The following is a 26,075-nucleotide window of genomic DNA, read 5'->3' on the forward strand; positions in this document are numbered from 1 at the left end:
GCCAGGATAATTTTGACCTTGCTTCCTGAGAAGATAATTCAAAGCACTGAGTTGCTTTTTCTTTTGGGGGGGTAGATATTTCATTTTGCTCTTCTACACTTCCTCACATAATAGCTTTTAAAACTCAGCATTTTGGTTTGGTCCCTCCACTGGATGGCTCACTTTGAAAGTTTATTTTCTATGAGTTCTCACGTTCCATGGGGAGCATGATCTGGCTCTCACCAATGTCACTGAGCGTCACCCCAGGCCACAGCTATTTTGACTGCAAGAAACCTGCCCTCCAATTCTGTGGGGTGGAGCTCCAGCTAGTGCTGGGGCTGCTCTCCCCTCTCCCTTGCTAGGGGAGAGTGCCCCATCCTAAACACAGCCTAGGGCTTTCTAGTTTTCCCTTTTATTCCTTGGAAGATTCTTTTCCTCTTTTATTGAAAAAGCAGCGCTTTTACATTAAAACCACCTGTAAGACCACATCAGGGTTAAAAAAATTGGTGGGTAAGGGTCGAGGGAAAGAGCCAAGGCAGGTGTACTTACCCACCACCTGTGGGAGGGAAGAGGCCTCCATGTCCAGCATTATGGAGCCCTTCTCTATACACGTCCTCAGCTCAAACAAGCTGTGCAGGGACAAGGTGGCCACGTGCGGTTTGCTCCATCGCTCCCCACCTTGTTCCACCTTCTCCTCAAACTTGATCCACCTACAGAGGGCAGAGCAACAGGACTGGGTTAGAGCTGCTGGCTCCTTGCAGGGAAATAAATCAGCATTTCTGGAAATAAGGTGGCTTGTCCTTGAGTATCTTGGCAGTGCTGGTTAATGGTTGGACTTGATTGTCTTAGAGGGTTTTTCCAACTTAAAGGATTCTGAAATCAGCCACTGCCAGAACTCTGCAGCATGGAATACTGCTGTGCCATGGACAGGAGCACATCCCACCCACATCTGAAGGTGTTCTTAGAGAATAAGTGAGCCACCAAAGGACAAGACACAAATTGAGGGGCTCGTTCTTTCCCTGCAGCCACTGTTTAATGATTTAACCAAGCAGGTCTGAAAAACCCAGAAAGCTTATCTCTGGTGGAAGGTGAGAGCAAAGGTTAAATCCTGGTCTGAGCAAAACATACCTTACACCCCTAAAACCAAGTCCAATTCCCCGGGCTGCAGCCCACCCCCAACTCCCCCTCCAGCCTTGACCCTGCCCTTGGCTCTGCTGTGCCCAGCCTGGAGTCCACAGGGATGGGCAGCTGGGACCTGGTCCAGACCTTTTTCCTTTACCACAGTACCCAGAAACAGCTTTGATGTAAAGTGGGGGCACAGGAGAAGGTGTTTCAATATCCCCTGATGGCAAAAGCAGAAGTGCTTTTTAATCCCCTCTTCAGACACATTTTAATATATGTGGAAAATGAAAATTCCAGTGACTAATATAAGGGGATTATTAAGACAAAACCCCCACAAAAAGGTAAAGGTAAGGAAGCTCATAAATGGGTTCAAAAGAATATTATTAACAGCAAGTAAATTGTATTTAATCCTGAAAAATGTATTACTTGGGGATTAATCAATTATGCTTTACAATCGCAATAATCTCTTTTTGAGACTTTGTTTTTTTAAAGCTGCTTCTTAACTCAAGCTAAAAGATTGATTTTCATCTCCAATTAATAAAGTTCTTCTAGTTCACAAAAAACAGGTGTTTCCTAGGACACCTTTGGGACCTGGGGGGATGCAAATCTGTGCATTTCCAGGGCTCTGTGGGATGTGGGACTGAGACATATTTACCCTGAAACAGCAGGAAGGCTGCAAATTACCAAGTGTTTGTCCTTCCAGGGAAAGCGATTACTCACAACTATCAATATTTGCTTTCTGTTTACTTTTCTCACTGAAAATCCACAATATCAACACAATAAAACAAATATTAGCTTGCAAACCTGGGTGAACTAATGCCTGCTCTATTCAAGGAATTACGGGATGGTTTGGCTTGAAAGGGATCTCAAAGCTCTTCTTGTTCCGACCCCCTGCCATGGGCAGGGACACCTTCCACTAACCAGGTTGCACTAGCTTGGGAATGCCTGCATTCCAGAAGTACTCACAGGATACAAAGCAAAGTAGGAAAAGGAAAAAACCTGCAGCAGCTGGAAGCCCCCAGGCTGTTCTGAGGCTCAGTGGGACCTTCTGGGGACCAAGATGCCACTGTAGGGTGGGGATTGTTGTTCTACGAGACTGTGGGGTGGTGGACAGAATTTTTTTTTAAACTTCTATTATGGCCTTTTTTAATTATGTAAGCTCTGCCAGGCAGTACATTTATATCCTTCACCCTTTTACACGTGATAATATCAACACAGCATTCACACAACCCTTTCTGCAGCTCTAAAATTACAAAACGAAAGATGCCTTCTGCCTCCTGGTTGGCAGAGATACAAGCTGACTCCAGAGCACACGGACTGTGCTGATGGCTCCTAGGCACAGGGTATCATTCTGGAGCCCACCAAGTGCACTGGGGACAGATTTTTCTTGCAAATCTCAGCCCCTTGGAGCCACTGCTGCTGACAGGTACCTAGTTCTGAAGTGCCCAGTGCCAGGGGAGCCTTGCTGGGGCTGTCGGTGCAGTTTCCAGGGCCCAAGGGGCACAAGAGGGTGGTTTGTGCCTGTTAAATCACTCCAGGGATGGGGATTCCACCACTATCCTGGGCAGACAACTCTTTGGGTGAAGAAATTTCTCCCAATATCCATGTTAAACCTCCCTAGGCACAACTTGAGGCCATTTCCTCTCATTTTATGACTTGTTACTAGGGAGAAGAGCCTGAGAGAGAATCCCGCACACAGCTCCATGCAGCCCTTCTACCAAAGAACTGTGATAACACCCAAACCCAGAAAGTACTGAACTAATGACAAGAGGGAAGAAAAGCAATAAAGGGAGAAAAGGATGAGCAACAAGTCAGAAGTTAAAAGAGTAAAAGGTGAGAAGTTGTTAAAGTGGTTCCCCAAGTGACTGAGAAGTATAAATGAAGGATGATAAGGGGGTAAATGGGTATGTGGTGGAGTGGCTCATTAAACTGCAGGTAAAGAAGATTAAGGTAACCAAACATGGGCTAATTATGAACAAGAATGGCGCCCTTAACAGCGGGAGGTGGGGAAAGAGCTTAGCCCAGCCACCATAAAGGAAAAGGAAAAGCCCCAAGCTCACTGAAGGTGAGTGGGAATAGGTCACAAATCCAATCCAATGCCTCTTTCAGTGGTATCTAGAAATAAACTCCATGTAAGTTGTGGCAACCAGATCCAAAATACTCCCCTTTTTTTTTTTTATGGTTTTTTGACCAAAAAACCAGCAGCATCAAAGAACAGAACCAAGGAACTCAAAGCAGGCAACCCCATGTAGCATTTAACACACACCTTGAATAACTTCTTCACAAGCAAAACCTTTAAGTTTCTTTTCCTATTTAAAATTAATCCCACCATTAGGAAGGAGAGTGACAGCCAAAATTTCCCTGCTTGTGGTGTGCAGCGGGACCAGGCTCAAGAGCTACTTTGAGGCAATAGAGCTGAAGCAGTTTTGACTCAGGCACTCACTTCTGGCAACTCCGGCCAGAAGACATGTCCCCCTGTGCAAAGCCCATAGTTGTCTCTCCACAGGCAATCTACTCCAAGCAAAGTGGCACTCCGTTTTTTAACTAGTTTTTGCTTTAAAGGAACATTTAAACAAACCCCCAATTCTCTTCTTTATCAAAGAAAGGTAATTTGAACCATACAGGCTCCTTTCTGTGGCTACCCCACATGCTCCTGCAGCACAGGTATTACCCAAGGGAATGCTAAAGAAGGAATTTGCCACGAGAGTCCTGCTGGCTGCCCTCGCCATTCAGGGTAAAGGAAAACCAACCCACCTTGCAGTCTCCTTCCATTCCATCTCCTGTCCGTCGACGGCCAGGAGTTCATCCAGCTCGGTGAAGAGCTGCGGGGGCGCTGGGCTGTCATCTTCCTCTCCGAGGATGAAGCGGATGCGTTCGGCAGCGGGGGAGACTGCAGAGGTGAAAATACTGCGGTTAAGGGCCTGGGAGATGACCAGGGACAGGCGGCTCCTCTCCTTCCCCTGCTCCCCAAGGCCGTTCAGCTGCTTGTCCAGGCTGCCTTTGCCATCTGACATCCTCGTCGCTGCGGACGCAGGGGCGAGAGCGAGGGAGCCTCTATCTCTCTCTCTCTCTCTCTCCCCTTCCTTGCCTCTCACTGAACTTCTGACAAGTTCAAGCTGGGAGTAAAGTTCAGAAAAACTTGTCCCTTCCTACGGACCTTAACTATGTTACAGCAATTTGTAGCCCTTGTAAAAAAAAAGCGCTAAGGAGCTCAAAACCAACGTGCTCTATGGCGCTGGCCGAGGACCTGCCGCTCTCTGAGCAGCCCAGATCCCTCACCCACTTTTTTATATGACCTAAAACCAGTTCCGGCCAAACCAACTTGAGGCGTGCTGGCACAGCATCCCATTGCTGGCTCTCCCCTCCCTCCCTGGCACTCAGGTTTGGGTTGCCATTGGCCTGCAAGGCAGGCAGGAACTTCCCCGGCCCACCGCTGGAAAACACAGGAATATTTAACAGGAGGGTTGTCTCATCTATACATGAAGAATGCGACCCAATGCCACTTAGTCAGGCACCAGTGCACTGAAAAGAAACAACTGGTCCCAGTTGGAAAAGACTGCCCGCTTAGGGAAAAGTTTAACATACAGCACAAGCAAAGTCCATTTGCATTAAGAGCTCAAGAAAAAGGAGCACAAACCCCTTCCTGGTTAAGAACCACGTGTGATTCGAAATTCAAACCCACGAGCATCACTGTCCACATCCCAAGGCCTAAGGGCATCTCCCAAAGGCAACTGGAGCCCACGCCGCCGGAGTCACCTTGCTGGAGGGTTCCTTGGGGTCTACAGCCTTTTTCTGAGGGTATCACCTTAAAATGAAGGTGTGGCCACAGGAAATTTTAAGACAGGCATCCTTTCTGCTGGATGTTTATCAGCATTAGAGATACACAGCAGACTATGAACTTTGAACAGTCCCGCTTAAAAACTCCTTTCTTTTCAAAAGATCAGCTGGCTGTCTCTTGCAAAATAATTAATTACACCAGGTGTCCAACCACATTGATTTTTCCAGGGTAAACAGAATTTCAATTTGCAAGGGGAAAAAAGGAACCAGTAACAAACATGCCCTTTCTTCCTTTGCTTTTTCCTTAAATAAACTTTCATAGCTTTCTTCCTAAATTATTAGCAAAGGTTGATGCAAATTCATTTCTTCATCAGTTAGGGCAACATAGATAATATAGATTTCTTTTTGATTGAAAGTATATTTGTGATCATAAATGTCCTTGGAATTCCCTGGGCACCCAAGTACCTTGTCCCACTGCTACAGCAGCCTTCCCATCACAAGGCATTCATCTTCCTGCAGGCTCCAGAAGGGTTGGAGAGGGACTTCTGACAAGGGCCTGGAGCAACAGGACAAGGGGGAATGGTTTCTCACTGCCAGAGGGCAGGGTTAGATGGGATATTGGGAAGAAATTCTTCCCTGTGAGGTAGTGAGGCCCTGGCATGGGTTGCTCAGAGAAATCGTGGCTGCCCCATCCCTCGCAGTGTCCAAGGTCAGGTTGGATGGGGCTTGGAGCAACCTGGGCTAGTGGAAGGTGTCCCTGCCCAAGGCAGGGGGGTGGAATGAGATGGCAGAGTACCTGTACCACACATGTTCCATCATCCTCCTGCTCAAACTGCACTAGTGACCCCCAATAAACTTTTATATTCAAACAGAATTCAAACATCACAGATAGAAAACAAGTAAATGTCCATCCTACTGCTTCAAAAAGCAACGTGGAGCACAGAAGTGGTTGGTACGTGGAAGAGGTTGTAAGAGAAGGGACAGCACAGCTTCTTGAGCTGCTGAAGGCATTTGTTGGAGTTGATGGGAAAATTCTCTCTTTTGAGTCACTTTGAAGTGGTTTTATTACATGAAAGTGTTACCCTGATATTCCATCCCATAACATGCCCATTCCACAACATTTTACTCATTGAAACCCGGGTGCCCATCGCCCAACACCCCTTCTTTCTTTCCTTGCTGTAATTTCCCATTATCCATGTTCAGCACCGATGATAAGGTTCACAATCCCATTAAGGGGTTTGCTGGGTCACAGGTCCCTGATGGCTCGCTTGACCACATGTTCTTTATTGCGATTTTGTGGGTTAATGGGCCGTTTATGGGTTGTTTATGTGCTCTCTTTAGCAAGGAGAACATATTTTCATCTTAATCTCCGGGCGAACACCTTGTGCTCAGCGCGGGCTTAGGGACTGGAGAGTCATTAACTCAAGGGGGTGACCCCTGGAGCCCTCCCCTGCCCGACCTTTCGAGCCAGCCTGCCCCAGCCTTGGCCATCACCTTCGCTTCCACCTCATCCCTCCAGTTTGGGAGCTGCTGGAACCAGCACTGCTGACGCTTAAGCTGGTTTATATGGTTTTCCTTGTTGTCTCATTCAAGAGAACAACCTGATGGTCAGCAGAAAAACGCAGCAGAGAAAAGGCTAATCCACAGATGGATGTGTAGATGGCTGGGATTATATTTTTCCCCTGAATGGGAGAGGAATTTAGATGTGAATTGGAGAGGGTAAAATGCTCTAACACAGTGTGGGTAATGCCATCCATAGGTGATGTCTCTCACTTCCCTCTCTGCCCTTTCCTGTTCCTTTCAGCCACACGCGGTTCGTGAGGCAGCTTATAAAATCCATCACTTGCAGAAGGGAACTAACACATCAGCAGTTTCTCCTAGTTCAGCTCAGGCCAATTCCGAGCACAATGTATACCCTCGGGTTCCCAAAGGCAAAAATCAATCTCCATCAACAGAGAGGAATCTCAGGGAGCTCGGAAATAGGGAGAGACACATTCTAGCACGACAACCTCAATCAGGCACAACTGAACTTCCCAGGCCTGCTCCAAAAATGGCTCTGGTGGGAGCCCTCCCTCGCTGTCCAACGTGATGGCAGAGCCACACACTGAAGTGCTGGGGGGCTTTGTGGCATCGGCCTGTATCCTAAAGTCACCTCCTGCTTCAGTGCCAAGGGCCTGGCTGGTGGTGGATGGAAGATGTTTTCAGCCAGGCTCTCTAGGTGTACGATGCTGCCTTGAGATGAGGGAACTGGGGGTACCCATCTGTGATGACATACAAGTAAAACAGCCTCTTCTCCACTCAACCAACACAGTTTTCCTCCTGCTTTTTCAGCGTGCTGTTACCAGGGACACCTCTAAAAACCCTTGGGACTGCACCTCAGTCAACTGCTTCCTCCACCCGGGGCCAAAGGGACCGTCGGGCAGGAAGTTCTCTGTTACTTCCAAGTGCATTGCCAGCTACAGAAATCCCCGAGAGACCTGGTGCAAATCCCTGCCCAGAGCCTGTGGCAACGTTATTGAGGAAGGCTGATTGTCAAAGGGGCTTTCCAAGCAGGCTTATTAAAATAGGACATGATCGTACTCTGGTTCCTTTCTGGGGCCGCCTCAGTTGGCCTAAGCTCAGTTCAAATCCATCCACAGTCAGAGCAGTGAAACACTTGTGCAGACACTTCTACCACATTTAAAGTCATTTTCTTTCTGAAATTCATTCACTGCCCAAACCAGTTTTAACTCTGCATTAATGTCAGTACAAGACACCAGATAAAGGCAAGCAGGGAGGCTCTGATGGTCCATAGTTGTGCCAGCTTCCTCGAAACACAAACCTGAACGGAATCACACCTAAAACAAGGAGTCACTGAAAACAGTCCTCGTGGGCACCTCTGCCAGTTCCTAGATGGCATCCGACATGCTGGGCCAAGGCCACAGGGTAAGGCAAGGGGTGCTCTCCCCGCTTTACCAGCAATACTGCCCAGTATTTCTGGAGCACAGACCCCCTGTGCTATTCCCACACACCGGCCTTTCCCAGGGTCCCACAGAGCCCCCCCGGGGTGATCCGCTCTCCAGCTAATCACCCTAAGCAAGCGTGAGAATTTCTCTTTTGCTTGTTTTGCTGCTTTGCTCAGGAGCGATTACTTTTTGACCCCGTGCTGGGGCGGGCTGGCTGGGAGGCAGATTAGACTTGTCCACAGGCAGGACTTGGCATCCGGGAGGGAACGCTCCCCGCGCCACCAGGATCCCACCCTGGCCACTTCTTGCACGACTACGGGGTGTAGAGAATTCTACTCGAGCTGCTTGACACATCTTGAAGCAAATATCCCCCCATCCTTCGATCTTGCCCCTTCCCAGACATAGTGAACAGTACTGACTGGTTCTGGAATAATCCATTTTTGCTGGACTATTGGACTGCACAATTGTACATGTTCTGCTGTAAGCTCCTCTGCAGCATGTGGCATATATTAAGTCTTTGATCTGCAAAAAATCTTCAGTATTAGACAAATGCTTACTAATACCACGTTCCCTCAAGTGCCAGAAGAACGGCAGCGTTCACGTAACAATTTGCTGAGCATTCCCAGCTCCCTTGGTCGTGGGTGCTGCCAGGATCACACACCAAAGCTATGCCTACAGATACCTCACTGAAACATTCCCTGGAGATACAGGGAGAGAAAAAGGACCCTTCTTCCAAAAATGTCTCAAATTAACTCACCTATAGCAGATAGCTCATGAGGACAAGGTGTGATATGTGAACAATCAGTCTGAGAACCCTCTAAACAAAGCCAGCATCATCTCATGAAAAGCTGGTGATCATTATCCTAAAAGGCAATGCCTATAGAAGAAGACAGCCTGCCAATTCCAAACACATGACTATGATGGAGAGACCACCACAAGCTATATCCCAAGTCCAACAACGAACTTTTTGCAATGTTGTTCCACTCGAGGGAGACTCTGCCTTTGAAAACTGCCTGTTTTTTCCAGCTGCAGCCAAAACCAATAATATCTGCATAACCTGCCAGGAGTAGAGGCAGCTGCAGATTCCCAAGGAAATGGATAGCCTCCCACAGACACATGATAAGCCAGACTGAATATTAACAAGGCAAGGCTCTGCCTGCTCACATCAATGCCAGGCTCCTGATTCCAAGGCTGTGGAATCAGGTGTACATGGACCAACAATTCTGTGAGGATGCCAGAGCCAGATGTCACAGCAGTGACTGGCTTCCGAACTGCTAGAAAAACAGGAAATTTCTCTTTCTTTATCACTTGTTTTTAAATTTTCTCGATTCTCCAAGTGTCATTTTTAAATGGTATCAAAGGCAGTGATACCTTATTTTTATGAACCAACTAGTCCACAGGCTGTGCCTTGTGCCAAACCCTACTGGTTACAAAGCCTGATACAAACTACATCACAAGCAATTCTTTACAAAATACGGATAAGAAAGGGATTTTTGGCCTAGTCCTGGAGACCAGTCATCTTACTTCCAGTTGTGTCAAACTGCTACAGCAGCACATTTTTAAGGAGCTATTCCTGAGCAGTTGCCAAGAAGATGTTAATAAAGAAAGAGCAGCATCTAGAGAGAACCTGGCTTTCTTTGGAGCTCTGCAACATTTCCCGCTGTCACATGGATAGGGGATGCTGTCTGGCATCACACCTCCCTTGGACCTGAACCACAGTCACCAGTGAAACAGCAGCACAGTGGTTGCCACACAGAATAGAGTTCAAAAATCGCTCCCTAATTCTCAGCATTTTCCTTCTTCTTTGGCTTTTCCCCGTTTCTCTTTTTAAAGCACTGTGGTTTTCAGAGTCTCCTGCAGAGACTGGTGCTGTCCACCTCTCTGGGATCCTGCTGGGTCCTGTTTTGGTATCTCAAACATCGTAAGATCACTCAGCTCCTCCCATACCTCCATCAGCATCAACCGCACCACGTGGGCACAAAGCAACTGCTCTCCTCATAAGACAGCACAGGACAAAACTCCTGCTCCTCTGGTGAGCAAAAAAACCCCACCACTTTCTTTTCCAACACTGCAGTGTTGCTCCCCAAAGACAATTTTACAGCTGGTTTGATGTGCTGCAGTCCCTGAATAAGTGGTGTCATTTCCTTGCATCAGCCACAAGCCGTCCTGCCAAACTATAATTCAGATTATCACTGATCACTTACCTCTTTTAGGTAACGGGGAGGATACAGGGACATTTTTAAGGACACAGCTATAACAACTCTGGGCTCTCTTTTCCTGAGTTTAAGCTTCCATGCAGTGACAAGAAGAAACTTCCCTCTCTGCGCTTTCCAACCAGCCCTTGGGCTGCAAGAGCCAATTTTCTGCCTATTAAGCTCTTCTCACAGGCAGGGTTTCATCACTGTCTATTTGTCCCATTCAATCAATCCCCACAGCAGCTCGGACTGCTTCAGCACTTCTGGAAGTCTCCTTCGACAGGGCTCGGCGGGACAGATCCCACCCACGGAGGGAGGAAGCCACGTGCAGGCGGGCAAGGATTTTCCCTATTTATTTATTCCCTCTGCTTCCGTGGGTGCCAAGCCCTTCATGTCGTGTCTCTGGGATGGCAATGGAGCCCATCTCCGTTGCCAGGCAGTATTTCAAGGAGAACTGAACGTCTCTGGCTCTCTGGCACCCACACTTTTTGCTTTCAGCTATTTTCATTCTGTCCCCTCTGTTTTCCCTGTTGCCAAACACCTCGGTCACGCCAGGCACGGACAGAAATGTGGGTTATTATTCCTTACCATCACTGCAGGGGTCAAGTGGTGCACAAGAGGAAAAGACACACATGTTGAGGAGGGTTCTGTAGGTTGGTATTTCTTCCTCATCACCTGCCCCACTTCAAACTCCATGCAGGAGAGAGAAGCCACAGGGTAAATAGGTATTTTCTAGAATCCCAGAACGGTTTGGGTTGAAAGGAACCCCTAAAGAACATCACTGGGGATTATTCCAATGGCTGATTGTTCTCACTGTGAAAAATTTTCCTCTTGGGTCTAATCAGAATCTCTCCAGGAGAAAGCTGCATCCATTACCCCTTGTCTTTTCCATGTGACTCCTTGTAAAAAGGGAGTCTCCACCTACTTTTTCATGTGTGAATTTGGTAGCCTAAATCCATTTGGAGCTCAGGAAGCCACCTTGCCTTGACTAGCAGCAGGATGAAGGTGCCAGGCTCCTTTGAGATGCTTTGAAAAAGGCTTTTCTATTTTTCCACCACCTTCTGAAAAGCTTCATTCAATGACAAACTGCCCTTTTGGCTCGGAATGTTTAACAGCCACTTATCTAAGAAGCTGCAAAGCCAGCCTGAGAATCCAGACAATGCTTTCATTGACTGGGAGAGGACCAGGACTTGGCCTGACAGGGTGGTTATAAAACCAGTTGGTTTCATGTGTGGATGCTGGTTTTCCTCACGTTTCCCTGCTGCTGCAAAGCAAGCTCCATCAAGTAGCTCCATCTCTACAGACCTGCCCTTTGGGTGCCTGCATTTATTCCATATTTTTCATCCTGAAAAAAATCCTGTTCTCAGCACTTCCCTCGCTTGGCATCCCCGGAAATGCTACGACCATCCTGATGGAATTGTCCCCGTCAGTGAGCAGCGTGGCAAACCAAAGCTTTGGGCAGATAAATCACTTCTCTGAGGGCATTTTCTTTTTCTCTCCGAGTCAAGACAACTCAGAAAAGGGCTCTTGCAATGGCATTTTGAGAGCAGAAAGACCCTATTGAGACACAGGCACAATAACCAGTTTCGGCCCTGCCTTTAAAAATTAACCACCATTAACTCCGGGCTCGGCACGGCTCCAGGCTGCCAGCAGCACACTCCTTCCAACTGGCTTCCCAGAAACTCCTGAATTCAACTTGTTCTCAAAAGCCTGGTGACATTTGGGCAGCTCCTGCTCTTCACTGGTTTCCCCTTGCAACGGCAAGTGGAGTTCAAGCTTCTGCCTCTTTTTTCCTCTGAGCTTCACAGACTCACCCCCACCTCCTTACATGAGCACTAAACCTCCATGGAGCATGATTATGAGGGAAAAAAACCCAGTGGATTTGCTGGGGTTTCACCCACGCTGAAAGGTGGGTTTACTGCTTTAAGCAAATTTCTGTAAATTCAATCAACCAAACGTAAGTATAAAACATTTCCACTTTTAGGAAAGGAACACGAGCAGGATCTATACTAGTAAAATTGTGTGTAAGAAAAATAAAAGCTCATTATCCAATGGATTTATCCAGGAAAACCAAGCACAGGTTGGCTTTCACCAAGTGACTGCACTGTAATTAAGATACTCCAGGAAAGGCTACTGCCAAAACTGAGGGAGGAAGAAAGCGAGTTCAAACAAACTCAACCTGTTTTTTCACTGAAAAATGAGAAATCTGGTATGTAGAGACACATTTGGAGACTCCTTATGGAATGCAACATGAGCCACACAGAGAGATACTTTTACCAAAACAACAAAGAGGCTCTAAAGCAGTAGGGAAGCACAAATACACAGAACAAGGAGGCAAAGCCACACTTCACTGCACCATTTAGGAACATCTGGGTCCGACACAAGCTGAGGTCAAAGCAAAAATACCGAACTGAAAGATTCCACTAAAACCTGGAGGATAAGTACAAGGAAAATGAATTATTTAAGACCATTAGCAGCAGGAGCCTGAGAAGCAGTGGGCGACCTGGACCACCTCAAAGTGAGGCGGCCAATTAAGGGGATTAAAAATTGTGCAGAAAAGCAAACCAGCTGCTTTATGTGAAACTCCAGCACACAGGTGGGTGGAAAGGCACTTAGCCTTTTCCAAAGGCTAACGTGGGAGGCAGGTGCCTGCAGAATGAGGAAGAGAAGATGGAGTGGAGTCAACAGCAATGAGTGGCCAAGTCCTTCGTGCTCACACCTCACCAGGCCCTGCCCAGTCCTGAGGTTTTTTGCCAGGTCTGGGATGTTTCGTACAGCCCGAAACCAAAGAAAGCAATAACCAATCCACAAAATCACCAGGAATTGGTACCCAACAGGACACCACCTACCACCTTTCTGCCATTTTTTTCTAGACTCCAGGTTCTGGAGATTTTCATTGCAGTTTCCAAAGGTGTACAAGGTTACCATGCCTTTATTTTGCTTCCACGACTAAAAGCACATGGGATCTGAGCTCCCCAGCCTGCTGGGACTTACCCAGACTGGGGTGGTTGTAGTTAAAAACAAAACCATTAGCAGAGTTCTCTGAAGCGCTACTTAAGCAGATTTTTTTTTCTTTCTTTCTTTTAAGCTCCTAAATGCAACTTTAGCAATTATTGGTTTATGTAATTGCCTAACATTTAATGTTTACAGACACTTTTTACAACTAATTTACATGTAGTTCACTAAATGCTTTAGGGTTAATTGGTCTTTTGTCGTGCATTAAGCAGCTTGTTAATTATTAGACATTTGGGAGGAAAACACAAGTAGGAGGTCGGTTTGGGGATGGCTTGGACTGAACCGAATGGCTGGGGGGGATTTTTGCATAAGCACTGACCTTCCTAATGGTCAACTCCCTGTGTAGCCCCAAAGTGGCAGAACATGATGAGTGGTGTCTTTTGCAGGGTCATGTCACCTCCTATGTTATACCTCTGAGGAGGAGGATACAACAGAACTCACCTCCTGCATGTCAGTTGAGGATGAAACCACAGGAAAAGAGAGAGAGAAGCTGCAATTCCTTGCGCTTGGCAAGAATAATTTTGTACCGCCTGTGCTTAAAGGGAGCCCCAGGAGATCCAACTATTCTCTGCCCCAAGGATCCAAAGATATCCATGAGAGGGGAAAAATAACCAGTGTGCCTACCTGGGGCTCTGTGCCACCTGCACTTCCACCTAATGACAGAGTGCTCCGGACGGGATATCACAACTTAGAACCCAACATTAATAACTTAATTACCAAGCTGGCCCTGCTTGGAGCAGAGGTTTGGACCTGCTGATGGTGCCTTCCAACCTCATTTATTCTATTCCAGATAGCTGATCTCCACTCCAGCCATCCCATCTGCTACCCAAACCTGAGCCCTTCGCCAGGTTTTCAGAGCAACTCGTAGTAATGAAGAGAGACTGGAAACTCCATGCTGGGATTAATGATCTGCTTGGCATCGTGGTCTGGAGGATGAGATCAGAAGTGAAAGGAACAAAAACCCAACTCCATATCAGAAGATCTTTACAAACAACAAAGGCTGTCCCAGCACCACGAAGACCAGAGGAAAACAGCAAAACAATTCCCAAAGCTGCACTGCTTCATTTGCATTCAGGGAATCAACTCTGACCAATCCAATAGAGAGCCAAAATCTACCTGTACTTTTTAAATCCCTCCTCAAGCACAAAACTGGTTTCAGCATCTCAGCATCAAAAGCACTGAGCAGCCAACAGCACAGTTGGCCTTAAACATCATCCAGGACTTAAAAAAAAAACCAAACAGTGAAAAAAAAAAATATAAGGGGAACAAATGAGCCAGGTACCAGCAATAATCTTTTAAATAACTCGGGATGGAAAGGGCAAAGCAGAAGTGAGCAGTGTTTTCCAGACCATGTTCCATCAGAACAGCGTTTCCTCCAATGTAAATCTCTTTACAAGCACTGATCTCCTTACCAGTCGTTAAATGCCATCTTTATTTCTTTTTAATTGCTCCCAGTGCATTTTAAATTGCTTTTTGAAAGTATAGTACAAGTACATAAACATGATGTGTTGAAACACAGAACTGTTAAAATACAGGAAATAAATCTGAAAAGGCTGTGGTTTTACTGGTGCTCAAATTTCATTACCCAGAAATAAGGAATGCATTAGTTTTAAAACAAAAAATACTTGATTATTAAGAATGACTTAGTGTGTGGCAAGTTTCTGCAGATGATTATTATAAATCAGCAAAGGGTGTTGTTGCTTTCCTCCTGACCCTGCACACACTCTGGGATTACGAACAGCAAGAGGGAAACATCACCCTTCCTCAGCTTTAGTGCCTTCCCAGCACTTCAGCCTCTCATTCATTCCCCCTTCCCTGTTGGGATCAGTGCTCTGGGCTTGGACCACTCTGTTTTGCTGATTCAGCTCAGTGCACAGCCACGAAACCAGTTAGATGGGCAGGAAACCAGTTAGATGGGCAGGAAACCAGTTAGATGGCCACAGTGATATAGGGAAGGTAGAAAGGAGTTGGAGTGTGACAGGAGCCTCGTACAGGAGACGTGCCTCTGACAGAAACCTGAAGTTTGGGATAACCCCCCACGGAGCTGTTGAATGTTCCCAGCTCAGCAGCTGGGCTGGGCTCGGGTAATGCCGAGGATATTGAAAGGGCCCTGTCCCGGTGCCAAGCACGCTGCTCCCATGACAAGGGTCGCTTTGTCTCACATCCCCTCCACCTCCCAGCACATGGGAAACTTCAGAAATTCCCTCGCCGAGGAGAACAACTAAGCCGAGTAACTTGGAATTACAGGCTTTCAAGGTTAGTTTGCTCCCGGAGCCAAGACATATTTCCAGTGCTTCTCAGGACTGAAAACAACCTCCTACTTTTAATGACTTGCCTTTTATCTTTAATAAGGGATTAGGAGCTATTTTTCCAGCTAATACCTTAAAATCCAGATAATCATAAAAGCAATCAGTAATACCCAGTATATGTTAATTACTCATTTTCTTCTCATCTCTGGCTGACCTGCTGTCACTCACAGACATTAATTTGTCTATAATAAGGCTGCAAATCAAAACCAACAAAAGGCTTCAGGTCCTCTGGGGAGTCACAGGTTTAGACTTGGGGGATTAAGCACAGATTATACCTGCGACGACAGCGAGGAAAACAACATCACAGCCAAAGAGGTGCTGAACTATCCCACCAGCCACTCTCCTACGCCTGGACCTGCTCAATTCCCACAGGAGTCAGGCAAAGCACAGGACTGATGTAAAATAAGGTAACGAGGCACTGGACAGACTTGACAGCACTAAGGGAAGCCAAAGTCACACTCACCAAGTTGTTCCCAGTGAAATGTGACCCTAAAATAATTTGAAGTTTTCCATACTGAGCCACACTGGCCTTTCCAAAGAGAATCTACAGGAATAACAGGTGCAGAAGCTATACATTCAATATCTGGTGCTGGAATAATGATGCTGATCAACACATTGCTCAGAGAGGTAACACCTATGACTGCAAAAGATTTAAATGACAAAGGGTTTGAAAAAAAACCCTTTTGGTAGAAATTACATCAGTCCCCTTGAAAAACTCCTGTCAGAGATACCAAACCTGAACTTTCTGTATCCATCGAGGAATAGTACGACCAGCATATCCATCCACACAGCTGTCTGCAGAAAACCAAAGTGAAATGGGAAATCCTTACACTTTGTGACAGAGACACCCAGAAACCAGAGATTTGCACCTCTGAACCCAACTACAGGGAAACAACAGCAAACTGAAGGGAATACAGACATTTCAGGGAAACCTCGCTCTAGCATGAACACAAGGCTGAGCTCTGTGGAAAAACAAATAATCTATAAATTTCATACAGGTAGTGTAACCCAGAAACAGCTTCGCTGCTCACAACAGCAGCATCCCTGCCACACGTCACCAGCCAAACCCTTCTCTTCCAGGTCCTCACCTGCAGATCCCAGAACAACTGGAAAGCTGAGACTGGAGGAACCCCACTGGACATCATCTGCTCCGTCCTGGTGCTGGAAGCACGGCCTTCAATAAAACACTCAGGGCTCTGGCAAGGTGACCCCTGAAATTCCCAACAAAGGGAACTGCGCCACTTTCTGCTGCATTGTTTGCTTTCACAGCGGAGAATATTTTTCTTGTACCCAGGTGGAATTTTCCCTGGAGCAGCTCATACTCACTCCCTCTGGTCCCATCACTGTGCACCCTTCTGAGGACCTCTGTATGCTGAGAGATAACGGGGCTCCACTTGCTGCTCTCCTGAGGGCACTACGGCTGCATGGACACGGCCGATTCTGTCCAAGTTTCGGGACTGCCTTTCTCTGTCCAGTCCAATGTTAATTCCATGTTACTGCTCGGTTCATTGCCTTCCTCTTCATATCCCAACAGTGGGCAGGAAGATCACAATGATGTGGTTGTCCTACCTCCAGTGCAAGATCCATTCAATTCCTGTCCCTTACGCCCAGGCTGGGGGAAGGAGGCATTGAGGCGAGTCCCTAACGTGGATCAGGCCTTTGGATGTGGATCAGGTGGAATTGTTCCCGGTGAAGAGCGAGAGACTTGACAAGTTTCAGCTGTGCAATTCAAAGGCCTTTCTACTGCCCACAACTTTGGGGTAGTTTGGACAAATTTTTGCCTGGACACTGCCTGGCACACACAGCCAACAGTTCTAATTTCAGCTGTCTGATGTAAAATATAGGTGAGAACTTCTTTCCAGAGATGAGGATCACTAGATGATTTTCTTGTTAAGTTCTTTGAAATATTTTCTCAAGTTTTAAATAGAAATTTATCCCTGCTTTCCTTCCTCCTCCTCCCCACAAGAAACGTGAGCTCAAGGTAGACACCTGGATGGAAAACTCCAGGCCCAACGATTACATTTTGGCAAAGACCCAAGAGTTCCCTGTCACAAAATGATAAGAAAAGATTTAAGAAACTGGTTTTGAGTGATATTTAATGCATAGGTGGCTGAGATGTGAGTAATCTATCTCCCAGCTGCTTCAATATTCAGACTGCCTTTGCTATGACTTGATGGTCCTTCTGAATTTATCCTCAACGGCCCTGAAAGTCCGAGTGCACGGTTTCCCTGCTCGCAGAAGAACTCATAGCTCCTTGGATGCCATGAATTTGGAGAACTCCCAGGATTTATATGACTTAGGTGGCAATGAAAAAAAAAGCTGGAGAAAGGATGGATGTACCTACTTGGAATTACATACAGCATTTATGGCTGGATATATATATCCAGCCATATATATATATAGATATATATATACATATGCCCTCTGCTCAGTCATTTCTTCCATTGCCAAGTCCTGAATAGCTCTGCACTGCCCTTAAAGGAGTTTAATCAGCTTGTACCTCAAATCCAAACTCTCTCCATCATACTCCTGCATCTTTTGTGTTTCAAGACTGCAGCATTTGAAATCTCGGCCCCCTTGCAAAATCACCCGCAGAGGTGATTTCCTGCCACCCCAAACCACCTTCCCCCGTAATCTCCGGAGTCAGAGTCACGTAACACTGGGAATCATCTGGTTCTCAGCTCTATTAATAGAGGCTGTGCCTGCAGACAGTGCCTGTGGCCAGGCCAGCACCCTGGTCACGTAACATGGTACGTTGTCTCCTCGGTCTGGAGCATGATGTCCCGATCCTGCTCCTGCCCCGCCAGCACCCGCAGTTTCGATAACTTTTTAATATAATCTAATATTTTAAAATAATTTTAATATTACTGGCAGTTTACATCATTAAATTATGCAGCTCATTAAAGAAATTCAGTGTGAGGTGATAAAACAGGAGAAGTTGTTTATTTCTCCAGAGTTCCAAGCTAAAAAGAAGGAGAACAGAGAACTCCAGTAGCTCATTAGCTCAGGTAATGCTTCCTTTAATTCCTAAAGGGATTTTAACTGGGGAAAAACCCCAAACACCAAGTAGTTGCACCAATGCAAATAAAAGCAGCCTCCCCCTTGGAATGGAATTTCAATTTCCATCCTCTCAATCTCCAGGTGGATATAACACCATGATCACCTGACCTCAGCCATCTGCAGGCAGGCTTTGGACACAAGCAGAGCATTGGTTAGTACATTCTAATGCACAAAATTTAGGATGCTGGATACCTGCAGATAACAACATCAAATTAAACCAAGGATATTTAGAGTGCAACTTGACTACTTAAAGAGAATTACAGAAAAAAAGGTTGGTTTTCCAGGTGTTTCTCAACTTTATGGCAGTGAAGAAGCCACGGAGCACGGAACAGCTCTTGCATAAACCTGACTCCTCAACCCCAACCCAAGTTCTTCTGCTTGATTTTGAGATGAAGTCAAACCTCTGCCCACAATGTCTCAGATAGGAACAGTTCAACTCACTGGTGTAGATAAAAAAAAGCCTTTTCTTCAAAACACGCTCATTTTTTATCCCCCAAAGAGACAGGAAATTGTGAGCAATAAACCTCAAGGATTTCTTTTCCAAGATTTGAAAGTTGTCCTCCAGTGGAGATTCCCATTTTAAGCACATGCTTTGCATAACTGAAAGAAAATACTTGACCTTGATAGGAAGCAAAATATTTCTTGCAAAACATTTACTCTTCCTTTTGCTGTGTAAAATCCATCTGTTCTTCCCAAGCGAAGGACATCAAACCCACATTCCTCAGAAAAATGTCACACCAGATTTAATTGGAGGAGGATGTTTTTACAACAAGTTCAGCACTGACCTTATGTTTCTGAAGCCGTGGGCTTCTAAGAAAAGAGCATCTTCCCTTCTGTACCACGTGCTGCCTTGGATATGAGGGCTCTTCCAGAGCCAGGAGGATGTTCCTCACAGATCCACCACTTTCACATCAAGGATATCTGACAGAGCACCAAATACTGCCTAGTGCTGTCCCACACCCCTACAAAGGCCTCAAGCTCTCTAAATATTTGTACCCAGGGCCTCTCCTCGTACAACCTGAAGCTACAGCAGGAGCAGCGTCCACAGAATCAAGGAATGGTTTGGGTTGGAAGGGACCTTAAAGACCATCTCATTCCATCTGTATAAAGCTGACCAGGCAAAAACCTTCTGCCCTTCCATTTCCCACGAGCACAGAGTTCAAACACTTACAAAAAAACCACAGTGTCACCACAGCTTCCAGACACCTCAGACAAGCACAGGCAGCAAGTGAATCGGCTCACAATAAACACCACGTGCCTGACCCACACAGAGCTATAGGATGTAAAATTCCAGCAGATAACCAGAGGCTGCACACTCCTGGATCGCAGGCTTAGACAGTCACCACTTCCACAGCTCTCCCCTGGCAACCTCTTTTCCAGATGGAACCTCAGAGGAAATCCACACCCTCATTTCCAAAATGTGCTAAGGCCAGCAGCTGCAACCAAAAAGATCAACTTCCCAAGTCTCCAAATTTCAAAGGAACCCCAGAGTAAATACTGCACCTCTTTGTTTTAAAAAAATGGGTGAAAAGAAGTAAAAACACCACTTCTGGTCAGTCTCAGGCTCACAATCCCGAAGCTGTTGTAAAATAATCATTCCCAAGGGTTTGAAAATAAAGAGCCACTATCAGCATGTATCACTGGAAGCACCCCACTGCATTCCTGCGATCCAAAACCACACAATCCCTCTTCCAGCCAGAAACCTTCTCTGTAGCTCCTTACCACTGCATATTAATATTATTTCACCTTCTGATGATTCTATTTTCAAAGGCTTCCGAAGCAGCCACATTCCCTTTCGACAACAGGAATTAATAGGTTCTTCCCCAAAGCATCACACCTTCTCCTTCTCTGCCCTGCTCACACCTGTCCCAAATTCCTTGGCAAAAATGGCTATAAACATGGGAATTTCAATCAATAGGGGTTTTTAGCCATCAAACCTGTGCAATAACTACTGTGGAGGGATGAAGCAAATGCCCCAGTGCTCTTCCCTTTTTAGAAAAGCACATAATTATGTTAACAAACAAGAGAAGTATGAGATTAGTCACAGCACTGCAGCAAAAACAGTCAAGTCACCAACCTTGGATTAGCTGGAGATGTAATGAAGGCGTGCTAAATATTCTCACAACCCCAAAATAACACTCAAATGCACTTGGGGGTTATCTACGGTCCTCCAAAGCAATCAGAGTTAGCCACGGAGAGAGAATTAAGTTGCCTAAAGGAAGGTCTGCAGGTTTAGGAAATCTAAGGAACGGATCCACCAGAAATTTTTTTTACTGCAAACAATCTATCTCCTCTTCTCCAGAGGGCCAAAGAAAAGCCCCTTATGTCGTTGACAGGTATTATATCCACTTTTTGGGAAAATAAAGGGGAAGAAAACACATCCCCAGCTTCCCAGACGCTGCCAAGTTTCAGTTACAAGCCTACAGCCCCAGCTGCTGTGAAATATGGGATGTTCTGAAAGCCAACCCTCTCCACGGCTGGTACCAGCTGCGAGCTGTGACAGCACACAAGTCATCCACAGGACTTGGCTTCTCCATAAGGAATCCAGGAGGATAGGGTTTGCTAAAACCTTTTTTGCTGCAGTGATCAGGGAAGGACATAAGGCAGAAGCTGGGGAACAAGACCTTCATCCACAAACCTCGCCCAGCTGCTGACTTTTCCAGCTTTTTAATACTGAACCCTCCAATACTTAAGAAGCACCGTAAGCATAGAAAACACTGTATTCCTCAGGCGCAGGTTTTGGACAAAAATCCACGTGTGTTACCACTCTCACACGGAAAAATCAGGGTATCTCGAGACTGGGAATGAAACCCAAATGCAAAGGAAATATTTGTTGGAGCAGGATGGACACAGCTGTCCAAGGCAGCTCCAGCCAGAGGGGCGAGCAGGGTGCTGTGACCACCACTGCCAGCTCTTGCCGGACATTTTCCATGTAGGATAAGTCAGCACCCGATCTCCCACAACAGGTGGGAAGAAGCCTGGTTCACTTGTGACTCAAGGGGAAGGTCAGCAACTGCATCACTGCCTCCAAGGGGAACTCCAAGGGGAGCTGCTCATCACCCTAACTGACTTGAGAAAGATCCCAACCCACGGGAATGATCCTTTTTTACAAGCCCTTTTTCACAACAACAAGGAGAAACTATGAAAACATCTGGCAATCCATTTAGGGACAGCTGGATAAAAAGCATTGGGAAAATGGGAACGCTCCTCCTAAGCACTGCTGGGGGAAGAAAGCCCTTACACGTTACTCCACTTCCAAAGGGAGAGCAGGACAAACTGTGCAGAGACCATAGCAGCTTTTCTGTGAAGACAGCCCCACTCATCCTCCCAGAATCAGTTTACAGTAAGCCTCAATGAGGGGGGAAGGCTCCCAGCAGAGCCACACTTCGGGAAAGCCGCGCAACTCCCGGGCCAGCCGGGGCGGTGGGCAGGGATCTGCCAAGTCCAACCCTGGTCCCATCTGTGCTCTGTTTCTCCCACTTGTGACCACGGGAATTCTTTGGTTCCAAAAGCCTGTGGTCCTGAGAAAGTGAGCTAATGAAAGGGGAAAGGACAGGGAGAATCGATACCAGGAACAGTCATGCCAGTGTGGCAGAGCAGCCAAACACGCTCCCCGAAATCTCGCCTGCTCCCAGGTTTCCCCACGTAGCCAGAGCAGCTCCAGCCCGGGTAACTATTTATATCAGCAATCCACCCAGCACTTCAGCAGATGCTCAGCTTTAAATATGGCTTTAAATCTTCTTGAAAGCAGCCAGGCTAAATATATGCTCTGGGTTAAATTTGTTCCTGGTGCTGCCCTGGATCAGGGCTCTCGTTCTGCCCGCCCTGTTCCTATAGGTGCTGCCACAAGGTGTCCTGGCAGCCTGTCCCACCGCAGTCCCTCCCCTCACTACAGCAAAGCAGGACCAAACCCTCAGAGGAGGTGATGCTGGAACGTCCAACAATCAAAAATTGCTCACATGCAACCCCAAATGTGGTTTTGTCTGCAGCTGGAAGCTTCTTATTTATTGCCAAAGCCTTAAAGGAACCCACAAGACAAAGAGCAATCTCATTCCAAAGGCAAACAATTCATTACAAAATACTGCCTGTTTTGCATATACACGCATATGTATTTTAAGTAGACAAGGTAAAGGATTTGGAAATCTTCCCTTTTCACCACTGACACAGCTGGAATAAAAACCAGACTGAGCTCAGTAGAAAGCCCCCAGCACCGTTTTTCTGGGGCAGATCCCAAGGCACGCTGCCCATCCCATGACCTTTAGCAGTTCCCTGTTCCCCCCCTCCCTCACCCACACGTGACATGCATCACTGGGAGCTGCAAGATGCTGCAAAACCCTCGGGTCAGGCCAAAGGAAAGTCTAAATGACTCCAGGATTACTCTAAATTAGGAGTTTAGAGTGTGGGTTTGATATCTGAACTCTACAGCTGACAAAATTTAACTGGAAAACCCCACGTGAATAATGGAAATCAGCATATTCCGTGGTTCCAGAGCTGTTTCTTTTGCCTCCAACCAGCAAATGGGATTCTACAGGCCGTGACAGTCATTTATCTGAACCAGTCCGTCACCAAATAATCCCCATTTCTTGCAGCAGACACGAAACAACTGCTCTGGATGGCATTACTTTCCTGCCACTAGGAATGCGGAGTATGTTTCAAGCCCGGCTTTAATGCAAAGCCTAGACTAATCCCCCTGGAGAGCTTTAGCTGGCATTTGCCAAAGGAGCAATTGTTGCCACTAAATACATTTATACTGTTTGATGGTGAGCAGTTTCTTTCTGCAGCGCGAGCTCCCATTCCCACGATGAAACGCACGCTGGAATGAAATCACTTGACTGTATTTCTTCTTTTGCTACAGACTCATCCTTCTGAAGTTTCCCATCCTGGGCAATTTACCTCGTAACACGCTGGGACAAGAAAACCATGATATACAAAGTAAGCAGAAAAGTCCCACACAGATAAAGGGAAACCCAAATAAGAGCAAGGCCAACAAAACGGGGTCAGGCATGTTCTCTAGGAATACCCAAAGCGCCAGGCAGAGTCTGTGCCCGGCTGAGTCAGCACTCTGCCTGGGAGCAAGGAGCAGGCAGCACCTTCTCCTCAGTGTCTGGAGCCCGACGGGTTTGCGAGGTGCCCCAGAAAGTTCTGAGAGGCCCACCACACACTGAAGTCCTCCCACATCCATCAAACTCTTTTCTGGCCTCGAAGCTTCCATTGCCTTTGTGGACTTGAAACCACGCAGTTCTGGGTGACTTCTGTCAGTGCATCTCCCTGTCAGGAACCGATCCGTGCTACCCACCTAGCTGCCCCCAAACAGCTCCCAAAACTTTGTGGAGCCATCACTTGCTGTCTCTCCAGTTTGTTCTTTTCACACAGCCTGTTCCACAGGCACCATGGAGTGTCTGACTGCGGGATATAACTGCTCCCACAGGGCACGCTTATCACCCTCTTACTGGGACAGAGCTCTCAGGCAGGGAATTCACAGGGGCTCATCTCACTCACCTAGACCACAGCCCATAGAACACCTTCATTTAGCTTCTCCCAGCCTGTGTGACACCCATCTCTGCCCAGATGTGGTGCCAGACACTTGCTAAGTGCCTTGATATCTAAATCTTGTGGTTTCAGAACAGCTTTTCTGCCCTCTCTGCACCAAGCACTCCACGTTTCACCGCCTCCAGCCAACTCTTCCCGACTGCTCTTCAGTGCATGTCCTTTTTTCCTGACTGATGACTCACATCGTAACAGCTACTTATCTGCTTGAAAGACACCACCACCACTATCCCAAAGCCACAATGCCATCAGTGCTCTGCAGCCAAGGACCACGCTGTCGCCACAGCACTGCCAACTGCTGTCCTTATTTCCTGATCCATTATCAGTATCATCCACCCCACCACCCTCAGGCTTCCCAGCTCCCACAGGGCCAAGCACTCCAAGCAGACTCCTACAGTGATGCGTGGCTCTCTGGTGGATCACAGTGGAGTTGGGTTATCAGTGAGAGCCTGAAGGCCAAGCTTGTCAGTCCCAGCGTTATGGAACTGCCCTCGGAGCAGGAATACACCAGAGGGTAACTGCTGGAGGTCTCCACAGAGCAGGATGCCCAGAGCACCTCTCCTCTCATGCCCAGCCGTGTCATTCACAGGGTTTTCTACCCCCACAGCTCAGGGCCTAACCAAACAGTCCTGTTACATCGGATGAACTCAGTTCCCATTACTATATTTAAATATTTAGGTCTCCAGTTGGATACAAGGCTTGAACACACCCCAATACCACATTCAGGATGGGACTAGTCCATTCCTAGGTTTCCTCACACAGAGCAGGAAAGGCTCTGCTGATTTATGCATACTTCTATTTCCATTTAACTGCTGAGGTTTACAGTGCCCTTCCAGGGAATATCCAAGCTGTAAGGAAAAGGCACCAAAAGGGCTCTGCCTTTTTAGAGACATAAATCTGGCCGGGCAAATTCAAACACATCTATCCAGAACCGCCTACATTTTTGTTAACATCTGCTTTCCTCTTCAGCTAGCAGATGACCAAGCTCTTCCCTGCACATAATTTTGATGTACTTAATAGCATTATTTTAAAGTTCACCCAGTGGGTAAGAAATCAGCAAATAAATCCAAGCAAAGACTCTCCCCTGCTTGAACAGATGTCGGATCAGGATTCAAAGTTGAGCAGAACAGCCCACAGCTCTCAAGGATTTCTTTTCAGATATCATACAGATTTATTCTACCAAATATACAATTTTTCTGGGAAATGGCTGATGCTGAAAAAATGGAAAGGAAATAATTTGCAATGATCAATGTCCTAGAGCTGAGGCCTTCTCTGCCCTACCTTGTTTATTCCTCAGGTTTATGACAAGCAAATCTCAATTTCCATTTCCTTTGGTGTCACCTCTTTGACTGCCAGTCCTTCAGGTCACAGCTAAAAGAGTCAATTTTGGCTTAATACAAAGAGCGATAGAAGACATAAAAGAAAGGCAGCTCTTGCCTCTCATTAACTTATTGTTTCTTCAAGGTATGAACACGTTCACGACACGGCATCGGCTCCAAACCTCAAAGCAAGATTATCATTCCCAAAATAACCCCAGCAGAAAGAGAAACCCCGGAGTGGGTCCCCAGACACAAACCACAGCTGCAGAAGGCTAAGCCTAAACACAAGTCTTGCCTCAAGAGCATTTGTAAGGGCATATTCAGGTTTGGTTTTCGTGAACGATGACAGATACGTATTTATTTCAGGGTTCCCAGCTACACAAAGCCCACACTGGAGCCATGTCCACAGGGATGCAGAGAGAGCCTGTTGCTATCAGCTGGGTATTCTGTATGGGATTGATTGATTTCTCTTTTTTTTTTTTAACACTCCCATTTGGTCATTCCACCCTGCTGGCACTCCAGTAAAGCAGGTTTTTGGCCTCGAGATCTCTGGTTCACCCTCCACATGCTTCCTAATCATCTAATTCCCTAACAGCTTCCCTGTGCAATCAAAATTATCTGCATTATCGTTGTGCCAGCTCGATCTAGAGGAGAAGATGAATGTGGGGTGCCAAGAGAAGAAGGGAAAGGTCCAGGAAGGCCTGATATGAGGGAGTTCTGCAGACATCCCTACACCGCTCTCCACGACTCTGCTAAAACGTCGATTGATCGCACTCATTAGATCAGCAGCATCTGCTGCCATCCCAG

General features: G+C 46.7%; 1 protein-coding gene across 9 annotated transcripts in view; it reads right to left on the bottom strand.

Moving 5' to 3' along the window:
• Window positions 1-26,075, bottom strand: part of SLC4A4 (solute carrier family 4 member 4) — a 140,328-nt gene that overhangs the window by 45,722 nt on the left and 68,531 nt on the right. For all 9 annotated transcript variants that reach the window (XM_027668194.1, XM_027668190.1, XM_027668191.1 and 6 more), the window contains 2 exons: window positions 3,856-3,991; window positions 529-689 (listed from right to left, as the gene is read on the bottom strand). In XM_027668194.1, coding sequence (XP_027523995.1) covers window positions 529-689; window positions 3,856-3,991 — 297 coding nt within the window. The remainder of the gene's footprint in view (window positions 1-528; window positions 690-3,855; window positions 3,992-26,075) is intronic.

This window comes from Corapipo altera, unplaced genomic scaffold (genome assembly GCF_003945725.1).
Source record: "Corapipo altera isolate COAL_440 unplaced genomic scaffold, ASM394572v1 214, whole genome shotgun sequence".
Classification (NCBI taxonomy): domain Eukaryota; kingdom Metazoa; phylum Chordata; class Aves; order Passeriformes; family Pipridae; genus Corapipo; species Corapipo altera.